At 31.7% G+C, this 27,735-nt stretch overlaps 2 protein-coding genes across 2 annotated transcripts; both read right to left on the bottom strand.

Annotated features, from left to right (window-relative positions):
- Nucleotides 1-3,440: 3,440 nt before the first annotated feature.
- LOC139504239 (uncharacterized protein F54H12.2-like) lies at nt 3,441-4,754 on the bottom strand. The gene has a single exon (XM_071294306.1). It carries the CDS (start codon nt 4,752-4,754, stop codon nt 3,441-3,443), a length of 1,314 nt encoding a protein of 437 aa, XP_071150407.1.
- Nucleotides 4,755-5,592: 838 nt separating this feature from the next.
- On the bottom strand, nt 5,593-6,729 carry LOC139504241 (SCAN domain-containing protein 3-like). Its single transcript, XM_071294307.1, has one exon. It carries the CDS (start codon nt 6,727-6,729, stop codon nt 5,593-5,595), a length of 1,137 nt encoding a protein of 378 aa, XP_071150408.1.
- Between the last annotated feature and the right edge of the window lie 21,006 nt (nt 6,730-27,735).

Genomic DNA, 27,735 nt, shown 5'->3' on the forward strand with positions numbered 1-27,735 from the left:
TTGGATACGAAGAAGGAGAAATCTACCCGTTATACATCACAAAGAAAACCTTCTGTCATCATGTGAATATATTATATTTAAAAGAAAACAACAAAAGTCATTATGTACTGATAAACAACTTTAACAGGTTTTTATCGAGGACAAAGAAACATCGTGAGGAACATTTTTTTTGTTATCTTTGCTTGCAAGGATTTACTGATAAATGCAAACTAGAGAGGCATAAAGCAGACTGTGGAAAATTTGATTTTCAGAAAATTACACTTCCCAAGGAGGGAGAAGTTCTGGAATTCAAAGAATATGCGAAAACCGCCCGAATTCCGTTTGTAATCTATGCTGATTTTGAGTGTTTAACAAGGAAAGTCGATACTTGTCATCCGAATCCAAACATGTCAAGTACAACTACATACCAACAAATGGAACCGTACAGTTTTGGATATCAAAGAGTGTCAATTGATAAGCGATACGACAAACCACCCGTCATATACCGTGGACCTGATGTTGTGGAGAACTTTATCCGTCATCTTCTTGAAGAGGAGAAAGAAATTAGAAACATACTTAGCCGCATCGAGCCAATGATAATAACTGAGTATGATAAATTAGACTACAAATATGCCAAAAAATGTTATGTATGTAAAAAAGCTTTCAGCAGCAAAAATTACAAAGTCAAGGAACACGATCACGTGACTGGGTCCATTCGTGGCATTTCTTGTAATAACTGCAATTTACAGATCAAAATACCGAAATTTATACCTGTTGTTATTCATAATTTGAAAGGATTTGATGCAAATCTCATCATGAGTAAAAATAGGAAAGTTTAAGGAACAAGACATCACTGTTATTCCACACAACAAAGAAAAATATATGTCATTTTCTATAGGAAATCTCCGCTTTATCGATTCTTTGCAATTTTTAAACAGTTCACTGGCAACTTTAACAAAAAATCTAGCTGACGAAGGACAAAAACATTTCAATTACTTATCTAAAACTTTTCCGGATCCAGATGTATTTTCTCTATTGCTACGAAAAGGAGTATTCCCCTATGATTATGTCGATACCGAGCAGAAATTGGAAAAACCTTGTTTACCATCCAAAGAAGATTTTTTTAACAAATTAGGAGACACTCACATATCTGATGAAGATTATCAATTTGCGCAAACAGTGTGGGACAAACTGAAAGTAAAAACATTGGGGGAATACTCCGATGTGTATCTTAAAATGGATGTAGCTCTTTTGGCAGATGTTTTTGAAAAATTTAGAGACATTTCTTTACACGACTATGATTTGGATCCGTGTCATTATTTCACCACCCCCGGATTTAGTTGGAGTGCCATGCTGAAGAAAACTGGAATTGTACTCGATTTAATCACTGATATAGATATGATGCTGTTTGTAGAGAAGGGAATACGAGGCGGTGTATCTAGTATTTTTCATCGATATGCTAAAGCAAACAATCCATACTTATTCGATACGTATGAACCAACTGAACCTACTTCCTATTTATCTTATTTAGACGCAAATAATTTATATGGTTGGAGCATGTCTCAATGTCTTCCGTATGGTCATTTCAACTGGCTTACCGAGGAGGAGAAAATAAAATTAGATATCACAAAATTAAAAGCTGACGGTTCAGACGGATACATTTTCGAAGTTGACCTTGAATATCCTTCGTCACTTCATTCTTCTCATTCGGATTTTCCCTTAGCTCCAGAAAGAAAGCATATTCAAGTAGAACATTTATCTCCGTATTCAAAGGAATTATTGCAAAATTTAACTGGAAAACAATGTTTAACAAAGATTGAAAAACTCGTTCCTAACCTATACGACAAGGAAAAGTACATAGTGCATTATAGAAACTTACAACTATATGTAGAGTTAGGATTGAAGATCAAAAAGATACATAGAGTACTCAAGTTTAAACAATGTCCCTGGTTGAAGAAGTATATAGACTTTAACACAGAAAAAAGGAAAAATGCAAAGAATGAATTTGAAAAATGTTTATATAAGCTGATGAATAATTCAATTTTTGGTCGAACTCTCCTCAATACACGCAAGCATAAAGATGTAAAACTTTGTCACACGGAAGAGAAACTTAATAAAGAAACAGCGAAACCATCCTACGCATCTTGCAAAATATTTAACGAAAATTTGGTGGCAGTAGAGAAAAAACGTGTGAATGTTTTAATGAAACAACCAATATATGTAGGTTTTTGCATTTTAGACTTATCCAAGTTTTTGATGTACGATTTTCATTATAACCATATGAAATCTCTGTATGGTGATAAAATTCGTGTGTGTTTTTCTGATACTGATAGCTTTTTATATCACGTTGAAACGGAAGATGTGTATGAAGATATGCATCAATATCAAGATATGTACGATACGAGTGATTATCCACCAGAACATTTTTTACATGATATCGAAAATAAAAAAGTAATAGGTAAATTCAAGGATGAAACAAGTGGAACCCCAATAAGTGAATTTGTTGGACTGAGATCGAAGATGTATTCATTTTCTTTTGAAGGTGGAGAAAAGCATACTGCAAAAGGAGTAACAAAAACTGCATCCAGAAAACTTAAACATGAAATGTATAAAAATTGTCTTTTCGATAAAACTGTTACACGTTCTGAAATGAATATTATAAGAAGCGAAAGCCATGTTTTATATTCCAAAACTATTAATAAAAAGTCATTAGTTCCTTTTGATGATAAAAGATGGATTTTAAATGATGGTGTGACAACGAGAGCCTTTGGACATAAAGATAACATATAAACATTCATCATGTAAAACGTTTAAAGACATTTCAATTCTTATTTGTTATTTTCTATTTGTTATAACTATTTCGTATTTGTGATATTATTTTGTTGAATTTTTTTTTTCTAAATCAAGATTTGTGGTGATTTAAATACTAATTTAACATATAGTGAGGGATGTAATTATTTGTTCATTTGAGGGTTATTGTTTATATGTATTTAATTATAAATTTAAATATTCATTAATTTTTTTGGGGGTTTTGTTTGTTTTGTTTTGTTTTGTTTTGTTTTTTCTTTTTGTATTTATAACAAGAGAACGAAGTGGGGATTTTTTTTTTGTATATCAAAATTTGTGGTGATTTAAATATGATTTTTACATATAGTGAGGGAGATTGTAGATGCATCATATTTTTTATTAAAACTTATTGTATATAGTTTTCGTTAGTATGTTTGAGGGTAATTGGGTTACTTTTTTCATGTATTGTATTTTTACATATATATTTTCTTTATTCCTGTTTTTTTTTTGCATCCTGTCTGATTGAAATAAAACATAATGTATCAATGAACGCAGTTGTTTGTTTTCGTTTATTTGAATATATTTATTAGTAAAACACACATTACAAAAAAGATAGATGTACACAATAAAAACAAACAGTTATAGTCATGATAAGTTCAATTTACATGGAAATGTTAGTGTTCAATCTTTATTTGTCGATTCTCTGTTATTTCAAAATATCCATAGTTTTCAGCTAAAATCAGTAAGGCAGCTGTTTCTGGTAATGGAGTACCGAACTGACATTCCAATCGTATTTTTCCCTGCTTCAGTAGTGAAAGATATTTGGTATCCGAAAAGAATGGTTCTAAGTTGAAGCATAGAAGTGTATATCCATTGTTGAATTCAGCCCGTGTTATTTCATTCCCCGTATCCAACATCCACTTTCCTCGTGTTTCGAACATTTTTACATAAGGGGAAACGTTCGTTGCACCACTATTCTCGTTGAAATCAAGTTTGAGTGGTATGCCATCAACTGGTATTCCGTCACAAAACAAAGTCACCTGTTTTAAATCATAATTCATAAAGTTGAATGGGTTTTTTGTATATGCTCCAGACATAGCAGTTGAAGAAACCAATCCGAGCACAATACTTTTCGGTTTCACATCTTGGAAAACATTTTCTACGATTAACGAGGTGCTTCCTTGCATGATTGTAAAATTTTTCATCATAGTTTTTGTGAAAGGATACTTAGCATTTGTTGTCTTTAAAGCTTCTGAATGAGCGACAATTATAGCTGGGTTAGGTCTGATCTTGCAAAGCTTGATCACGACATCTTCCACAGAAATATGGTAGTTGGTATCAATTTCTCCAGACATCAAACAAAAACTTGGATCGTTGCGGTATAGTTTTAGTTTAAGGGATAACATATTTAACAGGTATCTATCCATCTCAAAGATATCGGAAAAAATTGGTCCGTCCATTTCTAATGTTTTTGAATTAGAAATAAATTTTCTGCGTTCATACAGTCCAGTGTTTGTCGATATTTCATCCATGTGACCATATCTATCTTTTAAGTACAGACTAGAAGATAATTGTGTACTCTTTGCGTCCTGGCCATACTGCAGTAACGTTTTCATCATACATTTATACGGGTAATACGTATTACTAGACGTTACCATTTGTCCCTGTATATAAACATCCAATTGCGACCAAAGCGACTGTAAAAATAAGTTCACAGGTCCTACCGTATCGCCATCTTGTAAATCCTCACCATTTGCTTTTTTCACTTTTAATTTCACGTATAGTTTTGATCTTTTAAGATCAATATAGTCCATACCATTGTTTGCACATAGATCGAATTCTATAGGATTGTAAGCGGTTATTTGACTAACAGGTCTACATTCCTCGTATGTTATACTTTCAACACCTACTTGATATGGAGGTATCTCAAAAATCTGTAACTCTGAGGGTTGTGCTTCAATAAAATTATCTTTTGTTAACAAGGACATTATGATGAAAAAATATCCCTTTTATGTTTTTTAACAGTTTTATCTTTTTTCGATTTTTTCGGCTTCTTTTCACCTCCTCTGCTTTGTGGCGAATGATGATATTTTCTCTTTCCGTCCGTTTTATTTATACTCTCATCGTCAATTTTTATCTCTTCTTTTGCTTGATTTACAATTTGTTCACTAGGTGACACTAAACGCACAACAAAATTGTTTTCTTTTTCTGCACGAATTGGATAAGATTTATTCGAAATTGGTATCATAAATGATCCCGATTGCGATCCTTTGTTATATCCAGATTTCATATGATTTACGTAAGCATTTGATTGACCACTAACTACATTCTGATAATATCTTGTCCATTGGTTAACATTTATTTAGGAATGTACATTTTATCAGTATTTGTCATATCTGCGCTAAAATAAGCTTGGTATAAATTGTAGTGTAAACGACAAATTATTCTTCAAAAATGAAGCGTTTTCTCCGTGTTCGTCTTTTATAAGAAATTCTAAGACTTGAATTTCGTTTTTCTTTACTGGTAAATATATTGGAAAAGAAAAAATATAATTCCATGTACTCATATCCGTGGGAAATATTCTTCTCAAAAGTGAATATTGTATATTAGGGAAAACATTTACTCCACTGCATACATCACAAAACAAGTATAATTGATGATTGTTCTTTTTTGTAACTTTTTGATCAATGTAAAAATCTAATATTCCCAGTTTCCATTCACCTTGTAATTGTAAAACTTCATTTAAACACACTTTGAACTTAAACGGTGAATTATTAGGGTAATATGCATCTGATTGATCACTTCGAATGAAAATTATATGTTCCATTATGATAAAGATTGAATTTGTTCTGCTGGTATGTATTCGTCATACGAAGGAGGCCACCCTTGAAAACGAACCAAGTACTCAGTTTTTCCTCGTCTTTTTCTTTTCTTTATAATTTTTTCAATTATCCAAAGACTATTTTCATCTTTCTCTACTCTTTGGAGCTCACTATCATAAAAGGTTCCCCTTATAAATTCATCTCCTTTTATATTTGAAAGCCTGTAAAGATCAATATTTTGTTGTCTGAATCTTTGCACCACTTTGAATATCTCTTCCGTCCATCTTTGGCTATAGGATCGATCAAAAATATGAACAATATTTGACAGTCGAACTAAAGACCCGATTTTGTATTTGAATTGTTTTTTCCTCCGTTTCTTTTTGTTTGTTTGTACTTTTATTTCTTTTGGTTTCTTCTCTGTTTTACTTAAATACATTTTCCCCCAAATATCACTTTCGTTGACAGAATTAACATCTTTAGGTGCAATGTTTTGTAAACTTCTATGTGGAGTACGATTATAGCTTTTTGCAAAATTTTGCAAGTTGTTAATATATCTGTGAGTTCTATTCTTTGTGAAAAAGCGAAAAATTTTATTCTTTATAGTTTGTAGGACCCTTTCAGCATAATTTGCATGAAGTTCATTTTGAGCCGAAAAATGTCGGACACCGTTACTTTTAAATAACGATTGTGTCTTTTTTGCTAGAAATTCTTGTCCCTTATCTGTTCGAATTTTTTCTGGTTTTACCTCAGTGAAAATCTTTTTTAATGCAGAGGTGACTTCGTCTCCCGTTTTATTTTTCAATGGTTGTAACCAAAGATAGCGTGAAAAACAATCAACAACAACTAATACGTATTTTAAATTTTCATTTTCTTTTGAAAATTGTTTTAGGTCCATTAAATCAGCATCCCACAAATTATTCATCCCCGTAGTGTAAACTCTTATTCTTTTAAAAGAACGACGAGGTGTTTTTTGTAAACTGTAATTATCTTGTGAATTTAACCACCGTCTTATTTTATATCTTCCAACTTTTTTGCCCTCTGCATTTACAATGTGATATAGTTTTTCGGCAGAAGCATATGAAGCTGGTCCTCCAACGTCATAATAGTATTTACTCAGGAGAGAATCAAGTTCCTCATTCATACTCAGGTTATTTTGATAAGATGTTACTTCTAACAACTACAAGAGTCTTATTAAAAGTAATCATAAGAATAGTTTTTATAGGTTTTTTTTTTATCAAATCAAAAATTTATGTATAATATTGGGGTTGTACCTGAAAATGAAAAAAATATATATATTATGGTTTTTTTTTTGTACATTGAAAGTATTTTTGTTGTTGTTTTTTTTATTGTTTTTTTCTGCTGTTTTTTTTTAATGATTTTTTTTTTTACATTAAAGTATATGGAACAACTCAAGTTAGTTTTTAGATTGTAACATGGAAATAAAATTTTAAAAAAAACCAAAAAACACTTTTTTATCCATCTTTATTTTGGCATAGAAAATAACATATTTTATCAATTGTTCATTAGTAATGATGCTATAGTTTGAATCTTTTCCATTTTAGTTTAGGTTTTTCTTCAAGCAGTCTCGAGAGTTCCCTCCTAACAAAAAGTTTATTAATCTTCCTCTTCTTATTTTTCTCTGGTTCACTTTCAGCTAATTGTTCATTTTCCTCTGTTGTTTGTATATCAGATTGAACCAGTTGTTTTCTCATTCTATTTGAAATTAGTCCCATAGGTATGTGAATATTTTTAAGAAAATCATAAAATATTTCATGTCCACTTGGTAGTTGTTTGCATCCATAAGGAATGACAACATCCCGCAATAAGTCAACAATATGAGAGTTTGGTACAGTTTCTTTGTTGATCTTAACTTTTCCATGTTTGTTCCAACTTATTGTAGACTGACTCTGAAGAAATTGCAATAGTGTTTTTGCCTTTTCTCTGTATTTCACTGGTATGGTTAACTCGATCAAAGTGTTCAAATCATCTGAACTTTTTTTTTCTGTTTTAATATCCTCCTGGGGTGAAATTTCTTCCTTAGCACTAGTTTGTTTATCGCTTTCAGTGTTTTCTGTTCGTATTATACTTTCATATCTATGTTTTGGCAGAAGAATCATTTCTTTCGTCATTTTGAAATTGTATCAAGTATTGGTTTAACAATGATAGAAATAATGTTACGATATTTGAGTAACAATTTTTTTCTTTGAATACGTGTTGTCTCTCTATCTGTTATTTTCCGAATAATGTTTTTATATCTCATGAGTTTCTTTTTATCTGATTGACTAAGCGGAAATACCCCACATAACACACTTAAAAAACATTCAACTAAAAGTTGAAATTGTTTATCGTTCATAGTCTTCAACAATGCAATTTTCTGTTCTTCCTCACATGAAATTAAAAGTGATAAAAAATGTACATGGGCTAAAACTTGTTTACTCATTTCGGAACAAAAATTACTGGATCTTCTCCTTTGAAAATTTTTGTTCTCAATAAATATTTTTTATCTGTGTGTGTTGACAAATCAATAATAATATATCCATATATTAAAGAAACTGCCTTTTCATAAGCTGACATGAAATAGTCTAATTGACCTGGGATAATCTGTCTTCCTAATACTGATAACTGGTGTTTGTCACGTTGGTTTTTAAGACAGATTATGTATGTCGCATTTAACGAAATAGTACGAATGCATTTTCCAGGAGGGAAAAGATTTTGCATCAAAAACAAAACTGATATGTTACAATGATGAGATTTAACGGTAAAAAGATTTAAAACATCACTAGAGTTTGCAGCTTGACACAATAAATCATCAAGACAAAGAATCATATGTTCTTTATTTTCTGATCATTTATCAATTTCCTCACTAGTTGGTAAACCTTCGTGAAAGGTTATGTTTTCAATTTTCCTCTCCATCTCTGAAAACAAATCCTGATATGCAGAGTAGCAATAAATGGTTTTCTTTGGTGTTTTTGTAAATAGGTATTCAGATTGAGCTAGTATTTTATATGTAAGCATGGTTTTTCCTGACTGAGTAGGTCCAACTATTTGTATACAACACGGTGACTGAAATGGTAAAAGCACTTTCTCCTGGTCTTCACACATTGTTTTTTTGTTTGTTTGTTTGTTGTCTACACCTTAATTGTCTTATGTCGTTGTGTTTATTTTTCGAGATATGTGTTTGTTTTATACACTGATGTTTCTAATTATTTTGGTTTATTTTATTTGACAAGTAAATATACCACCAGAGAGTGAAACAAGAATCAAAATACATCACCATCAAGAAAAAAAAAGAAACAATATACATAACCAGAAAAAAGAAATTAAGTACACAATAAAATGCAACCAATGAAGTAAAATACGGAAGCAACCCAATAATTCCGGAATGAAAAAGCAGATATCAACGAACGATTCCGGAAATGATCGGAAATTACTTTACATTCGGAAATAAACGAATGTTTCCGACTACTACCGGAAATAATTATACATTCGGAAATAAACGAATGTTTCCGAATACTACCGGAAATATATATACATACGGAAATATACGAATGAATACGAAAACTTATGAAATGATATAACATTTTGTATCTTTACCAGAAAATAAATACACAACGAAAAATTCCACATCAATATAAATTTATTCAATGAAATATACATATATTTACACAAAATACAATATTACTGTGTGAAACGTCCTTCAAGTTTTAATTTCCTTTCCATTAAATTATAAACACTCACTTTCATTTTTTCTGATCGAAGCGTGTCCATGAACAAAACATGAAGAATGAAAAAGTTTAAAACGACACTATTTTCCAAGGTCAATGTTCTCACATTTTCTCTGTATTTTCCTAGTATGTGACTGTATTTAAACTCACAGAACGCCTGATCAAAATGTTTTTCGAGTTTATCTAGTTCACTATCCATCAAACATTCGTGTCTATGTTGTGATCCATGTTCCACTTTGCATCCCTGACAAAACTTCTTTGATAATTGTTGCACCATTTCATCCAATAATTCAGCAAAAGAAAACAGTAATATAGTTGAAAGCAGTCTTTTTTCCATACCAACTTTAATTGCCACCATTGTACTATCAGTGTTCGTCTATAAATGAATGGAGAAATAAGATGCTGTCCTTTAGATAACACAGTTTCGTCCAATTTTCTTTAGTGATAAGCTGTATTCGAGTATGTTTTCCTCTTTTCTTCACCACCACTTTTGTTGTTTCATCAATTAAACACTCGATCTGTTTCTTGAATAAATCAGTATGCAAGTGATCAAAGTCACAACCGTACACCTCCTTGGATAAATCAACCTGTGCCTGTGCCATTGATATACCTGTGTGCTTTTATAGTTGTGGTAGCGGCTTAAATTGTTCATGATGATTCATTAAGAGATAAACGAAACGTATGGTGAACGTTTCGGTCACGTGGTTAGAAGGAGGGTTACTCGAATACTTTTTCCCTCCCTTCTTTTTATCTAAATCTCATTTATATTTTATTTATAGAAGGGTTTGGTAAAATGTAACCGGTACAACCACTTAATAAACTAACCCATAGTTCTATACTCCCATTTTGTGTTGATAAATTAACAACTGCCGCAATAACAATTATGAAAACTATTATCATCTGACAAAAATACACGATCTCTGCTTTTGGAACATTCTGTCCGAAAAAACACCACTTTGTTTGAAGGTTTTCTGTGCTCATCCTCTCTAACATGTTAACTCAAAATATATTTTTTTTTAAATACACAAAATATATATATATATGACTATATTTTATAGTAGAATTTCATTAAGAAGATCTAATTTCCAATGTTCAATATGAAAACTTTTGTTATCATATTGTTGTTTTAGTTGAAATAATGTATGTTTATCAATTGAAAGTAATAAAATATACAATCTAGTTTTCTTTTCTTCGAAAATAAACAAGTTGTGAACCTTTTGTAGATATTTCATATTCGTTGGAGAAGAAAAACTAACTGATCATGTACAACAATAATACACTCTTTTTGAATGATTTGTTGGTCCTTAAAAGGACCGTTGTACACATGTAAATGATATACATGGATTTTTTTCTTATTGGTAGTTGACAGGATCCATAAACTTGTAGTCTGCTAACACTGCATCAAAGTAACATCCACAAAAATATAGATCTTCAATAAACTCTGGGTGGTGTTCAAAGTTGTATAGAATACAAACAATGTAACCGTTTTTCAGAAGCCATGTTTCTACTGGACACCGAGATAGTTCTTCATGATGAAGTTTATCAACCCTGTTCCTTATCAAATTTGCAGTCTTTTTGGGACCTTTTCGTGATCGTCTGATCTTCCCTGTTAGTTCTCTTTCTCTTAAGAGTGTATACATATTAAAATTTTGGAGATTCATACTGTTTGTTCTTATGAAATTACTAATGATGTATGCTATATAGTAAACGTTTTTCTTAGTTTATAAACTTTTTACATTTAGATTATACGTTTACAAGATTACACTTTAGGATGTAAACGTGCATGTCTCAACGTGTATGCCACGTTTACAAGATAATACTTAGGAGGGTAGGGGGGATTAAAAAAACATGTCCGTTAATTTTTCCCCCCACCGGATTTTAACCAGGATGTTAAGTACAAGTTAAGAAGATTAAGAGATTAATCCACTTCAGTTAAGAGGATTATAACCAGGATATTAAGTACAAGTTAAGAAGATTAAGAGATTAATCCACTTCAGTTAAGAGGATTATAACCAGGATGTTAAGTAGCAGTTCAGAGGATTAGGAGATTAATCCACTTCAGTTAAGAGGATTATAACCAGGATGTTAAGTAGCAGTTAAGAGGATTAAGAGATTAACCCACTTCAGTTAAGAGGATTATAACCCGGATGTTAAGTAGCAGTTAAGAGGATTAAGAGATTATAGACCGGATTTAACGTCATAGTTAAGAGGATTAGCTGTGACGTGACTTCCGGTGGGTTTTTGGTGGGTGACTGACCCCATTTCATACTACTACCTGTAATGATTCTCATCGGATTTTGCCGGTAGTTTCATCTTTATGTTAGCGTTTGGTTTTCTAGGTATGACCATTACTGTAGTATTGCAGGTTTATCTATAATTGTTCGCAGACTTATTGTTTCCTTGATTGTTTTGAAAAAAGAAGATGTGATATGATTGCCAATTAGACAACTCTTAACAAGAGACCAAATGAAAGACAAGACAAGACAAGACAAACACTTTATTTAAGTCTCACCACTCAGTGTTACATGTAATTTCTCCAGATCACAGTGGCACCCATAGCAACTATGTTTTGTCAATAACTTGGTTTATATCAGGTTAATTAGTGTAAATGTGTATTTATGTGTTTTTTTTTATTGTCTTAATGTACTTTTATCATTCTAATCACTTTCTGTGCTTTATTTTGTAATTCATTCATTTGATTGTATAGCTCAAATTTTGGGCACTTTGATTGGTTAATAAAAATTATCTTATCTTATCTATATCTTATAAAATACAAGTACACACCCGTGATATCGCAGGTCCGTGACTGATTTAAAGTATATAACTATGCCTAATTATATATATATAAGCCTTATTTTAGTAATTGGTATTGTCATCTGATAAAGTCATGTCGATTATAAGATACACAGTTTTCTCTGCTTTCAAATTTTTCTGTTTGAACCCGTCGACTTGGAACTTATCAATTATTGGTAATATTAATTATTTGGAAAACAAAAGGTTCTGGCTATCCAGGAATGGAGTATTTTTAATCAACAACATTGTCCTATATTAGTTATCTTAGAAAATCTTGCTGATTGTTGAATAAAAATACAATAGGGAACAATTTGACAATGATTGAATTTAGTAGTGTCAGCCCTTTGATTATGACCCGTGTATGTTGCAAAATCCTAAATACACCGTTTGGTGGTGCGCCTGTCAAATGCGGAACGTACAGATAAGGTAATAGGTAACCGATGAATATACTATTGGTATCGGTATCGGATTCGACCCGGAACTTGTTAATTATTGGCAATATTATTTGTTTGGAAAACAAAAGGGTCTTGAGTGGTGTAATTTTTAATCTACACCATTGTCCTATATTAGTTATATATATAGTCGAATTCTTTGATTTGTCGTTTTTACCCGATGACGGCTGACAAATTGGACTTCGTAATTTTAGTATTATAGATACAGCTTTTTAAAACTAACAACAAGAGCCACTCTATAAAGAGTTATGAGAGACTATACAACAATTTTTCTTAAATTATAATACAAATACAACTTAAGTCAACTATCATGAATATAAAATACATTTTCGCTTTATTAAAATTTCATAACAGATTTTGGCAGTATCAAATACCATATTTTCATTTATGAAAAGAAATATACATTTCTAATTATCAGACATATGTAAAAAATTCTCATCAACAATACTAGCATGATTAAAAATAACATTAAGAATATCTGAATATACAGGACAGTTTAACAAAACATGTTTTTGTATCTTCAACGTCATCAGTACAGTTAAAACATAATCTATTTTCTATATAAATATTCTCATAACGACCAGTTTCAATTCTGATGGGTGCTACACCACATCTAAATTTTGCTAAAGCACTCCTGTATCTACCTGGTATATTAAAAATTAAATAATTTTCTACGCCATATACATTTTTAAACATTCTATTTGTAAGTAATTTATTTCTATCATCTGACATACTCTTGTCATACCATTCTTCCTTAAATTTTTCAAAACATACATTTTTAATATTCTTAACTAAATACTTGTTCACAATAGCACCATTTCACACATATTCATTTTAATATCAAAAATACATATTTACACTGTCTATTTACAACTCAAAACACAAAATTTACCGTTCGTAGTCCTTCATCCACGATGGAGGTTTTCTTAACCTCCTTGGCCGATCATTGTCTACATCCTCATGACCATCTAGATCTAATAAGGGCAAAGACTCACTGATAACTTCTTCGTCATGAATCTTTCATTCTAGCTCTCCTGTTTTCACACGACTTTGTTCGTCAACTCCCCTTAGTACTTGTTGGGGACAAGGGCGCATCCTATAGACCACTTTCGAGTTCATCCGTCACCGGAAAAAAACTCGTCAATTATACGCGCCTTTATCACCGTCATTTGTGCGTTTAGGGGCGTCGTTACTTCCCTTCCAATGTTGAGCGAGTGGTTGGAAAACTATAATTCTATATTGTAACTGCTGTCATTAGGGAATTGTCAGTAAGTACCTACAGAGCAACCATTATTTCTAGTTTATCCTGCACAAAGACGATCACTAAGACGCTTGATGAACGTAAATAGTGCAGGGATACAGGCGACCCCCTGTATCTGGTAAATGACGTCATAAATGATAAAGGCGTGCATAATTGACGAGTCTTTGCCGGTGACGGATGAACTCGAACGTGGTCTATTGACATGTATCACTTGACCCGTTCCCTTACGTACACAACTGACGGTGTATGTGACACTTGAGTTTATCTTAATCACCTTATAAGGACGATCACGCCACTGGTTAGTGAACTTTGGTGACAAACCAGGGGTTCTAAGCGGAAAGTACATGTATACATAAACCATGTTGCCAGGTTCAAATTTAGCCCAACTGACATTTATGTCATGGTTTTACTTTTGACTTAACATTTGATCAGAAACATGTCGCTGAACAATCTGATGTGCCTCTTCTATGTGTTCTTGTAATTCCCATGCCCACTGATTCTGAGGTACATGTATTGCCTTAACTTGTCGGTTTGTGAGTATGAAGGTTTTGATCCAGTAGTCAACCATCCTATGACAGTCTGCAAGTCCTTGTCTGTTTCTAGCAATTATCTTATATCTACATTTGTAGCTCAAGATCATCATCCTGCCCCCTGAAATTGTACCATATTGACTAAGCCAACTGCTTCCCAGTTCTCATTAAAGCCACACTGCTTACAAGGGATACAACTCAAAGCATCGACATTGCGATGTTGGGTACCTGTTCTATGTTTAATAACCATATCGTATGAACTTATAACTTCCAGCCAACGGCCTAGTGGACCCTCTGGGTGAGCCATTGTACTGAGCTGTGATCTGTCCTTATAATAAACCGCCTACCGTACAAGAAATGCCGAAAATGTTTAACAAAATGAACCACGGCTAGCAGTTCATGCCTTGTAACACAATACCGGCGCTCTGTTTTCGAAAGGGTCCGACTCCCATATGTAAAAATGTTCCTCACCATCAATAACCTGTGATAAAACAGCACCTATCGCTCTGTTACTTGCATCCGTTAAGGTTAAGTTACTTCCCTTACACCGCGAAAATAATAAGTCGCGATCTGTCTAAATATTCTCTTCTCTCTCTTTAACACTTTAAAGTCTGTTTTTAAACTGAGGAAATTAGCAAAATTCAAAACAATTTCAATGTGAAACTGCAGGTTGAATAATAATTCCGTAACATAATTTGTAATAGAATAAAGTACAAAAATGTATGCTTTTTAAAAATGTTTTATATTTATTTCTTTGATCGAAATGCCTCTTAGAAAGATTTTAAATAATTATAAAGTAACAGTCGGAAAGCAAACCCTTAGAAACATCCGTTGTTGCTTTATTTTTAAGACAACAATGGGACTGACATTAAAACTCGCTGTTTACATTCGAAGTCTTAATTCTTCAACTTCTGAAGATGAAAACATACCTATTTCAGAAGAATTGCAAGAATTGAATGAAATTATTAACAGTAGTATTACTGAGGTAGAAATTTTTACATGTATAAAAAAACTAAAAAATGGAAAAGCATGTGGTGATGATTTAATTATAAATGAATACATAAAGTCTACATGTAATATTTTTATGCCTGTTTATGTTAAACTTTTTAATGTTATATTTAGTTCGGGAAATGTACCAGAATCCTGGCTTATTGGAAATATTATACCTTTTTATAAGAATAAAGGAGATCAGTGTGATCCACAAAATTATAGACCCATCACTATTTTAAGCTGCTTGGGTAAACTTTTTACTTCAGTACTCAATCTTAGAGTAAGCTCATTTTTAGAGAATTTCTTATTGCTTAAGGAAAACCAGTTTGGATTTAGGAAAAAATATTCTACTACCGATAGCATTTTTGTACTTCATCTATTATTTGAACTGTTAAAACAGAAAAAGAAAAAACTTTATTGTGCCTTTATTGATTTTGCAAAGGCCTTTGATACTGTTTGGCATGCAGGACTTTGGTCAAAATTACTTAAATACTCTGTGAATGGTAAAATGTGTCATACTATTACAAATATGTACAGTAACATAAAATCTAGAATTTTTTATAGTAATGAATTTTCTGAATTTTTCCCATGTAATGTTGGTGTTAGGCAAGGGGAAAATTTATCTCCTATACTTTTTTCTTTATATGTAAATGATCTAGAAGATTTTCTAATAGAAAAGAACATAGATGGTTTGAAATCTCTATCAGATGAATTAGAAACTGAACTAGATTGTTATCTTAAACTTTTTATTATATTATATGCAGACGACACAGTCTTGTTATCAGAGTCTCAGGTTGACTTACAAAAGCAACTGGATACTTTATCTGAATACTGTAAATTGTGGAAACTGAAAGCTTAAGTGAATGTACAAAAAAGTAAAATTGTAATTTTCTCTAAAGGTAGACTACCTAATAATATTAAGTTTAATTATGAAGATATTGTACTAGAAATTGTTAATGAGTTTACTTATCTAGGTGTCTTATTCAGTAGAACAGGAAGTTTTTTAAAGGCTAAAAAAGCACAAGCAAATAAAGCAATGTGTGCTATGTACGACGTTATCAAAAAAGGCAGATTGCACAATCTTTCTATTGAATGTCAAATTGAATTATTTGATAAGGTTGTTAAACCTATTTTAATTTATGGGAGTGAAGTCTGGGGTTTTGGTAATAATTCGATTATAGAAAGGGTTCATATGAAATTCTGCAAACTTTTGCTTAAGGTTAAAAATTCTACACCTAATTTCATGATATACGGAGAATTGGGCAGATATCCTTTGGAAATTGATATAAAACTCCGTATAATTAACTACTGGACTAAATCGTTGTCTGGAAAACAAGAAAAACTTCCTGCAATACTATGCAAGTACTCATTGTATAAATATAAAAATGATATTACATGGTTGAAACATGTTAAATCCATTCTTGATGAATCTGGTTTATCATTTGTGTGGGATACCCAATATTTTGTAAACGATACATGGCTTTATACTATTGTTAAACAAAATCTTGTTGATCAATTTAAACAGAAATGGCACACTAACGTGCAAGAATCGCCAAAAGCTATAAACTACCGTATGTATAAAGAAAACTGTGAATTTGAATATTATTTAAAAAATTTAGATGATAGAAATATTATTACATTATGTAGATTGAGAACAGGAAGTCATAGATTTCCTATTGAGACTGGTAGATGGCAAAACGTTGCAAGAGAAAATAGAAAATGCTTACTTTGTAATTCTGGCGACATCGGAGATGAATTTCATTATATTTTTATGTGTTCTGTATTCAATGATGATCGTAAACAGTTTTTGAGAAAAAAATATAGAAATCAACCAAATGCATTGAAATTTAATGAACTGATGAATAGTAAAAATCTTTCTGATCTTAATAACTTGTGCAAATATATAAGACTTGTAAATATTCAGATAGGCTCTCCTGAGTAATTCATGTACTTGATATCATTTAGTTTAATATGTATATCGTAATATATTATATGTACCTCCTCTTGCTTTCGTATAATTCGTATAATTTATTGTAAGTCTGTACATATACACTATGTAATTATTGTGTGTATCTCTATACCATTGTAATTTGGTTTGTTGAGAAATAAAGATATATAGTGAAGACGTGTGTTATCTAAACGAAGTCTAAATGGTCATTAACTTACCAGTTTATTGTTCCCCTATTTGGCACACACCTAAATATAAACCTCATTGTAAATACAATTTAATTGGTCGTATGCAGTAAGTTCTATTAACAAATCCACGTTTGTTTTTTTTTAAATACGAAAAAAAAAGTAAATAAATACTTATTTTTTTTACTTTGAAACAAGGAAATAATATTTTAAATTACATTGTGCAAAATATGTCGTAAAATCTCCTACGAATTAGAAACTTCCTTCATAAAAATGTTTGACTTAGTTTACACTGGACATAAAACCACTTACAATCTAAGGAATTATTATTATGCATGTAAATGTATATAAATGCCGTATACCATATACATATATATTGTGGGTTAATTATTCTAAGCATAAAGGTCATAAATCGATCTCTGAATAATTTATATATATATATGTAGAATAAAGTCAGAGTAAAGATTAAACTCATGCATAACGGTGGGTATGGTTGTCCTGCGAGAGAACGTACTATGCTGGTGATTCGGTCCTGACAGGTGCTGGTGATCAATGAAAAAATGTAAACAAAGGCGAAAATGATGATTTTTGACGTTTTCACTCATAACAAATGGAAGAAAACAGTTGAGATTTTTCAATTTCGTTTCTTATGGTTTCATATATAAACCATTATAAAATTGACCCTCTAAACTGTTTTAGTAAGAGTAACACAAAAATGCTCATTTTCAGAAAATCTTGAACTGAAAAAATAAAACAAAAATGTTCATAGAGTCCGCTTTCTATACCGCAATACACACCATAAAACAATTTTGTGAAAAAAACATTGCAATTAATCAAAATTTTGCATTTTCTCAATTTATTCATGTCCTGATACTGTGCTGGTGGGTCCTGATACGGTGCTGGTGATTTTGGATAAGAAGTTGGTCATATTTGAAACAAATGTTACAAAATCAATAAAATTAGCCAGATAATTGTTGCCAACAGGATCTATGACTCCTGTTTTAGCTCTTGTGCATCCATTTGGCTGTTCAATATGTGTTTTCAAATGATCTAAACTTGTATTACATTATAACATAAAAGGTCAACATCTTTCGTCCAATATCAGATAACAATATATAGTATCTAAAATATTAAGTTAAAAATTCCACAATACTATATAATTCATTTTATGTGTCAATTTGTTCGAAAAAAGTCGAAAAGAAGAGATTATTTTTTATGTCATAATTATCTGTCGCTTTCTAGATCTATGCTTAGCATTTATTTCAGATGACATGGACTCCTCACCCTGATGACCCTGCAGCCTTTCATAAATTTATCCGTATACATATATTAACAGATAAACAAAAGGCTGCAACTGGTATTTTTGTATTTAAAATGATTCGTTGTAACGAGAATATTTGTGGTGAATGGAAAATGTGAGGGTCAAAATCTTATATTGCTTATAAATGTTGCTGGACCCAGTTTCGTTATCTGATCTGAATTTTCTGAAATGTGCAAGGTAGATAGACATTTTTATTTTGTTTACTCGGTAATAACCATTAATGTGTTGATCTCATGCTAAACATAACAAAAATCTCTGTACAAAGGTCTGTGATTTTTCTACAAAAAAAGTGATTTTATTTTCACTAAATTCTCTATTTCTGCTAAATACAATAATGAACCATAATTAATAATGCTTTGCAAGAAGTTTCCCCTTGATATAAGTACAAAATTATATCTCTATTATTCATTGTCTGTGCTGTTTTGATACTATTGCAGTTTGCACATTTCGGAATTGACAGGCCACAGGAGGGGTCATACACCGTACACGAAAAGATAAAATATTGATATAAGTACTTAATTTGCATCTTTGAACCCCCACCCCGGCTTGTTTTTTTAGGAGCCTGGGGTGCAGACAGACAGCCGAGTACGCATTTTACTTTCCAGGCGTGTTATTCTTGATTGTTAAAGTCCTGAAAACGGATAGATGGAAACAAAAATGTTTGATATATCTGACTTAAGATTCAATTTTTTTTAAATATAAATTAAGGCTACATTTTAATAGAATAATTCTATGAATTCTCAATATAAAAAAATGCAGAAAAAAAATGAATGAAGTGAAATATCTTAGTAAGGAGTCATTACTACGGAGATGGTGTGTTTGACACACAAAACTTAAAGATTAGTGATATAACCAATATTAAAATAAAAGTGTATTTTAGTTGGGTATTTTTTCCATTTACTCATTTTCAATTATAATCAAGGCACATTTTATTTTTATTCATGAAAAATATTTAAATATAGAAAAGAAGGACACATTGTTCACTTCCTCCCCCGTAAATCTTTATAAAAATATTCAGTTTGAAATGAAAAAGCTAAGAAATCTTAATTTTGTTAGAGTTCTCTAGGTTATCTCGTCTTCATTCTCTGACATAATTATTCTAGCCTGCCCTTTCATAAAATAGTGATTTTTTTTAGTGTTCTATCGAACTTTCGAAAAAAAAACCCACCTGATAACCGTTTAGACAAAAAAAAAATATGTTGGAAAAATCTTACAGCAAGTGATTCTTAATAGATACATTTTTCTTTTACAATACAACTTTTAAATCTTACGGGAAACGTTTCCAAGCTTTCACTGTAACCTCGCTCTAACTTATGGGTTATTGTTGAAGGTCGTACGATGACGTATGGTTGTTAACACATACTTCCTTTGGTTTCTTATGGAAATTTGTCCATTGACAACAAACATACCACATCATCTACTTTATATAAGTATTGAATAAATTACAACGTATTTTGGTGATTTTGCAAAATGATCGTGATCCCGAAAATCGTAAACATATTTTCTTATCTTAAAAGGGGACAAGAAGGGTTCAATTAACAGGCCAATAAATAAGATTACAGTTAATTTAAAAAATAAATAAAATAGGGGTATTTTTTCTCTCATAATAACAGTAAACAGTTTCACAACAATGTCAATTTCAAGAAAGCAGACAACAGCTAATTAGTCAATAACAGTACAGCATCAATGATCTTGAATATATGCCCCTTTTAACTAAAATATAAAAGCACAGAACCAGGACATGGAGCACAGAATCAGGACCTTTTTTTTCTTATCACCAGCACAGCGTCAGGACAATTCCGTTTAACGAACTTGCACGACTTTTGCAATATAATATTGTTGTAATGTACTTTGCATGGTACTTATGACACATCAGAGAAAAATTAAGCAACAAAACAGTCGTTTTATTGCCGTCTGATACAATGTAAACAAACCCACCAGCACAGAATCAGGACCCACCAGCACAGAATCAGGACCCACCAGCACCCGTCAGGACCAAATCACCAGCACAGTACGTTCTCTCGCAGGACAACCATACCCACCGTGTGCATGGCGGAAACGAAATATATGAAAACGATAGATGCAATATGGGCATGCAGCCTTGCAAATAATCTTTAAAACAATATCTATTTACTTTATTAACCTTAAGACTTTAATTTAAGTATTGTTTGGGATGTTGAAGTTTCCAGAACATAGATAATACACAAGAAAATTTATCAGTACACTATTCTATCAAAATGTGTTTGGTGTTCATTTTACAATATATTTGTTTAAGAATTTATTGCTTTCTTATTCATTCTGACATCCGTGTCCATGAATCTGAACAAGAAATTGCGAAGACGTTATATAAAAAAGAAGATGCGGTATGATTGCCAATGAGACAACTACTAACAAAAGACCAACACGACACAAACATAAACAACTATTATATTATAATAGGTCACCGTACGGCCTACGGTTATGCTTATCTGTTTACCTTTCTTTTAAAAAAATGATTTTTCAACAGAATAATAAAATTATTTAATTTGTGTTTGTCTTTGCGAAAAAAAATGGCCCTCAAGCTAAATGTCATCGTCAGCATGTATAATGGAAGGCGATAAACACTTTAGAATATACACCACCTGCTGGATCTTTTTTACCTGGGCCCAGATCTTATTACGTAACAACTTGAAGAATCAATGTAAAAATCTCAATATGGTATATTCAGTCGAATATACACGATATCTCTGGTCTGGGGTATTTAAGGTATTTTGATCTCATAATGTGACATGTAAATTTATTTGTGCCTTATGTAAAAAAAAAAATGCATTTGACTGTTTTATTTTCAAAACTTCTTTAAAAAAAACGAGTTGACTTTGAGCATTTATTTATTTTCAAAACCGGGTACAAATCACTGATTTCCAATTTTAGATCAATTAATCTCATCATTATCAGTAGTTGGCAAAGTATTTGAAGAAAAAAAAACGTATTTAATCACTTACTAAGTTATATTTCAAATATACAAAATGCGTTTCCGGTACGTCTAAACACTGCTAAGGACTCCTTAGTGCACTAAGGACTATACAATGCCACTAAGGACTAGAAGGACTACTGTTATACGTGTTATTTTTACATATTATGTTAGAGATTGATATTTAATGCATACATTTCAAATTTTATAGAAAAATAATCATAAATAAAAATATATTCAATATTTTCTAGACACGTGCCCATTTTTCTTTGATATACCGAAAATCAATGAACCGATTGACACGTGTCAAATAATATAACAACTGATTAAACAAGCATATTCTTTGATTTAAGTAATTAACAATTGTATCGAAAATATTAATACTTGATTATCATAATAAAATGTGTTGTTCTTATTTAAAATGATAAAAAGGACAAATGATTTTGCATTTGTTTCCTTTTTTCCCGACAAAGTTATATGCAATAGGTTTTATCTTTGATGTGCGCCAACTAATAAGTAAGAGTGTGGTCAGCTTGGTAAAATGTTTATGTAAGAGACATGAAGACAAAATGAATATACATATTTATAATTTTTTATACCTACGATAGTAGAGGGGCATTATGTTTTCTGGTATGTGCGTCCGTTCGTCCGTCTGTCTGTCCGTTCGTTCGTCTGTTCGTTCGTTCGTCCGTCTGTCCCGCTTCAAGTTAAAGTTTTTGGTCATGGTAGTTTTTGATGAAATTGAAGTCCAATCAACTTGAAACTTAGTACACATGTTCCTTATGATATGATCTTTCTAATTTTAATACGGTCTAATTATATTTTTTTCCAATTTCATGGTCCATTTAACATTTGTACTATGGACACATTCTTGTTTGTTTTTATTTTAATTCTGACAAAGATGCGGGTATATACAAATGGCACCACTAAAACATGCGTAAATTCCGAAAAATAACAATCATGATTTTTATTTTTCAACTTTCTATTTTCTAAAAACAGTGGAGTCAGCGCAAAGTACATCGATTGGTCCAATGACACAGTTATCATCCTTTGGTTTTCGTTGTCTAATATACTCCCTAGTGTAAACCTGAGACTACTATAACACATGTGTAACTTGCATGTTCTTTTTGATACACCTTCCCAATTTATTTCTTGATATTAAATGCATGAAATATTAGGTAGGGGGATGTAATTACATGTCAAAAAAATTTGGGTGCTGAATTGGCTCCAAACCTGTCTATTGTCTATCTGAAACATGTGTTTTTCTTACTGCTGCTGCATGGGTACTTCCAAATTTAATGTATGTAGTAGCTTTAAACTTCTATTTAATGTCCAAAAACACAAACATTGAAGGATGAAATCCATAAAATAGTTTATATTATTTCATAATAATAATAAAGCCCATACGCATGATGAACAAAGCTCTGTGTCATCAACATATGTGGCTAAAACATAAAGAGCAAACACTTAAATTCTATTTTCTTTGTTAAGCAAAGCAATAAGTTTTATTCTTTCTCTGTACATTGACTGTCTAATGCTGCTTAAGTCATTTGATTCTCTTCAGAAACTCATCTTTATGGTGAAATATCTCCTAACAAATGATACCTTTTTAGGCAAAAATAAGAATAAATATACAGTAATCATTAATATTTATGATAACTATGTTTACAGGTATATTGGCGCAAATGAGTTCCGAATATTGGCGCAATTGATACATTTTGAAAATAAAATTTGGCGCAAATGATACCCCTAAAAATCAGTAATTGGCGCAAAAGGACTGCTGTCCTTTTCTTCACTGTGCTCAGTATACTTTTTTTTGTTCTGATTAAGATTCGTCAAGTAAGAAAATTTCGGTAAATACTTTGTTTTTGTGCAGAATAAAATTTGATAAAACAAAGCATATATTGAAATTTCTGAAAAACGGATTGAAAAAAATCATCTCCATTTCATATTTTTAGAATTGCTACCATACCGTTCCCCAAAAAACCCAACCAACAACACATTGCTATCCTATATAATTTTCGAAGTTTTGGTAACGATTCGCCCTTGAAAAATTTCAACAATAAGATACCAAGAATAATAATTGACGTTTTTATCAGTTATGTTACATCAGAGACATATAATACAATTGTATTATGTGTCTCTGGTTACATTTTACTATTTAAAAAAATTAAGAAATATATATATTCTGTCATTTATTATATGAACAATATATTAGATATAATATATTGTTCTGGGGACAAATTTATCATAAGAAATAATTACAAATTACACTTGAGAAAAATACTTCTTCTTTCTGAAAAAAACAACATAAATAGTATTTCAACAACAATTCATTTATTAGTATGCAACTTTACCAATCTTGTCCATTAAACACAACAAATAGCATGATTCCCGTGTAATAAGTTATGTAATTTTGACACGTGTCAAACGGTTCATCGATTTTCGGCACATCAAAGAAATACGGGCACGTGTCTAAATAATGTTGAATATCTTATTTATCTATGATTATTTTTCTACAAATATTGAAATGTATGCATAAAAAATCATTCTCTACCATAATATGAAAAGAAATTACATGTTACAGCACTTCATCTAGTCCTTAGTGGCATGTAATAAGTCCTTAGTGCACTAAGGACTCCTTAGCAGTGTTTAGACGCACCCATGCGTTTCTGCATGTTTCAAGTTCACATTTGCCTTTTGAGAGTACTTATGCAGGAGTTCCACAAAGCTCTGTATTAGGTTCCCAACTATTCCTTATTCGTGTATATGACATAGCTGGTAATTTGATAAGATTAAGATTTAGAACAAATTTTAGTATGGTCTAAGGATTGGTTTATTGATTTTAATCGGAACAAGACTATTACTAATATGCTATTCTTATGAGACCAATTATGTAATATGCACGTGAATTATGGGATGACTGTACTCAACAAGATTCCAACAATCTGGAACATGTCGTATATACTTAAATATACTTATATCTTGTATTGTTTCTATATTAAAAGTGATGGGTAATGTAGTTGAATTTTAGATTAAATTTGGGAAGTCGTGTATACATGTATTCCCATTTGTAAGGTTATTAAACATGAAGAAATGAAAAAAATGTCAGCTGGTTTTAAGAGTTGTAAATATTAACAAATTAAATTTATGATACAGAATGATTTTTTTTTCATTTGTGTTCCTCAACAGTGTTTGCTAAATATGTTTTTCCTCGAATCCCGAAAAGTGAAGAGTGTTTAATACATATAAATCCCGAATTCACTTAAACGACGTTCATAAATGGTCTGTTTAAGAGTTTAATTTTACTCTTCAAAATATTTCAGACGCTTAAGTAATATAGGTTATTAGTAAGAGAATTTAATTTTGAAAATTTTCAAATTAAAGACAATTATAATGGTACTGAGAAAATTGGAGATATATATCGATTAATCCGTTTTGGTGAGTTTTTTTGTTGTTGTTCCTTTTGGAAATAAACATAAACCGTTTGAAAATAAACTTTACAATAAAAGAGGGACGAAAGATACCAAAGGGACAGTCGAACTCATAAATCTAAACAAACTGACGACGCCATGGCTAAAAATAAAAAAGACAAACAGAAATACAACAGTACACATGACACAACATAGAAAACTAAAGAATAAACAACACGAACCCCACCAAAACTAGGGCTGATCTCAGGTGCTCTGGAAGGGTAAGCAGATCCTGCTCCACATGTGGCACCCGTCGTGTTGCTTATGTGATTACAAATCATGTAAATAGTCTAATTCGGTAGGTCACATTTATGAAAGGGAAGGGGATTGTAGTTACGAGATAAGGAACATATCCGATATCATTTGTGAAACGGTTATTCCATAACGGTCAACCAACTCGTGATGGCGTCCGTAAAATTTACGAAGGGATGATTTCAACTTCACCATTTGGAACTCTTGGTTTAATAGCTTCCTTGTGAGCAGTAACCCTCTATCAAGAAAATCATGAAAGGAAATTCAAGCACGGGAATATCGTATCAATTAGGAGATGTATACTCCGTATGCAGGTGCTTCTGGAATTTTGCTACTTAGAAATGGAAAGTTCACAATTGGAAAGCTGAAATCATCTCTTTTGTCGTAAAGTTAAAAAATAAACATTCCTATTTCGTATTCAATAAAACTGTCTAAGCTTCTCCCAGCCAATGCTATTCCTTTTAAAAGCAATCAACACGAAATATCATGAATAATATCCTGTTACACTCAATGGTCTGAATATTATAACCATTACAATTAGCGGAATGGTTCTATTTAATATTGATAGCCATACAGGGCTCAAATCTAAGATTATAAAAATTAAAAGTAACGTCAAACAGCAAATATTACACGCATAGTAAGGACGATAATATGTTGTTGATAAACACAAACTATATAAACTAACTTTTCAAATTGACACTTTAAGTCCCGGTGTACAGCAGACCATTTTTTGAGTCATAACGAAGAGAAATGCAAAAATGCTCTGACAAACTATTATATCTCCCAACGTACTGAATTAATAATCAAGTACAGAGATGTGCATAATGATATGATTGCCAATAAGACAAGTTTGCACAACAGATGTATACTAGACGTGAATTAAAACAACTTACTATAGATTATCGTACGACCATTAACATTGAACAAGAATAGCTATACCATATATACCTTGACATTACAACTGTTAGTAAATTCAAACAAGAAAACAAACAGGCTTAGCCAAAATTACGATAAAACAAATAAACGAAAAACACAAATGCAACAGACAGCAAACAACGAATTACATGTTCATGACATTCAACCGGCACATATATGTATGTACATTATCAGGGCAATGTCAGAAAATATTTGTGTATGATCAAAGCTTAAAAACTTGAGAAGGGCGATTTTTACCGCGCCAAAGGTTGAAATCTAAGGTAATTAGGATTCGTACTTAAAGGGAAATCACACTATTGTTTGTACGCATCGCTCTCGGCGCCGCTTAAGTGTCGTAACTGTATTATGACGTCGCCGTTTTCGTGTCCGTCGTAAAGGTCGCTAATTTGAAAAAAAAGCGAGCCGCTCGAAGGGACGTTCCACTAATGGGGAAATCATAATGAACATATCATATTTTTTACAACTGTTATAATTAAATTAAAAAAAAGTGTCCACAAAAAAGGATCTGATTGTATTGGGGTAAATTTACGGAATACAGAATAATGGGAAAATACTGCAGAATAAAAGGCAAAAACACAGATGAATAGAGAATGAAGCTTAAATATAAAGAATAAAACATATTGGTAACATAAAATAAATATTGACCCTCTATCCAGACCCTTATGATAAACAGAACATATCAATACAAAACACCCAATCATCATGAATAATCAACACTAAGAACGATGGAAATTCATAGCATATTCAATATGAAATTAGTACCCTCTCGGACCATTTTCTCGAAAACGAAGTTGTGACAAATACTTTTCTTTGGCAGCGTATCGTCACGATGCGATATGTAGAGTTCATGGTTTATTTTCGGGGGGGGGGGGGGGGGGGGAGGGGGTGTACAAATAGACCCAGAGTAGCAGCATGTAAGCGTACACCTTCCGGAATTTGTAGTTTTCAGTCGAACAGAGGGTTGTAAATAGGAACAATGAGTTTCTACAGTTTTCTCATATCACATGCATGAAACGTCATAACTATAGTTTTTTTTATACTACATGTATAAATAATTCATCAAAAATCTCATTTCATATTTATATTTATCCGGAGCAGCCTGTCGGGTCAATACAAAGCAGGGTCAAAATTAATATGTTCTAGTTCTAAATACTTGTATGCATTAAACTTGCCACTGCACGTAAATAATGTGTGAAGTGCTATTTGATCTCGGTTTTTATTTCACATGTGACGACAGAAATTATTCAAGTGTTTTCAATCTTTCCCGAATGTTCCTTTGACATCTAATGCCTCTCACTTTTTTTTTTTTTTGATTTTTTTTTTTTTGGGGG

This window comes from Mytilus edulis, chromosome 14 (genome assembly GCF_963676685.1).
Source record: "Mytilus edulis chromosome 14, xbMytEdul2.2, whole genome shotgun sequence".
Taxonomy (NCBI): Eukaryota; Metazoa; Mollusca; class Bivalvia; order Mytilida; family Mytilidae; genus Mytilus; species Mytilus edulis.

What these genes read in the sequence shown, in the direction of transcription:
- LOC139504239 (XM_071294306.1), bottom strand. Translation starts at nt 4,754, where the DNA reads ATGTCCTTGTTAACAAAAGATAATTTTATTGAAGCACAACCCTCAGAG.
- LOC139504241 (XM_071294307.1), bottom strand. Translation starts at nt 6,729, where the DNA reads ATGAATGAGGAACTTGATTCTCTCCTGAGTAAATACTATTATGACGTT.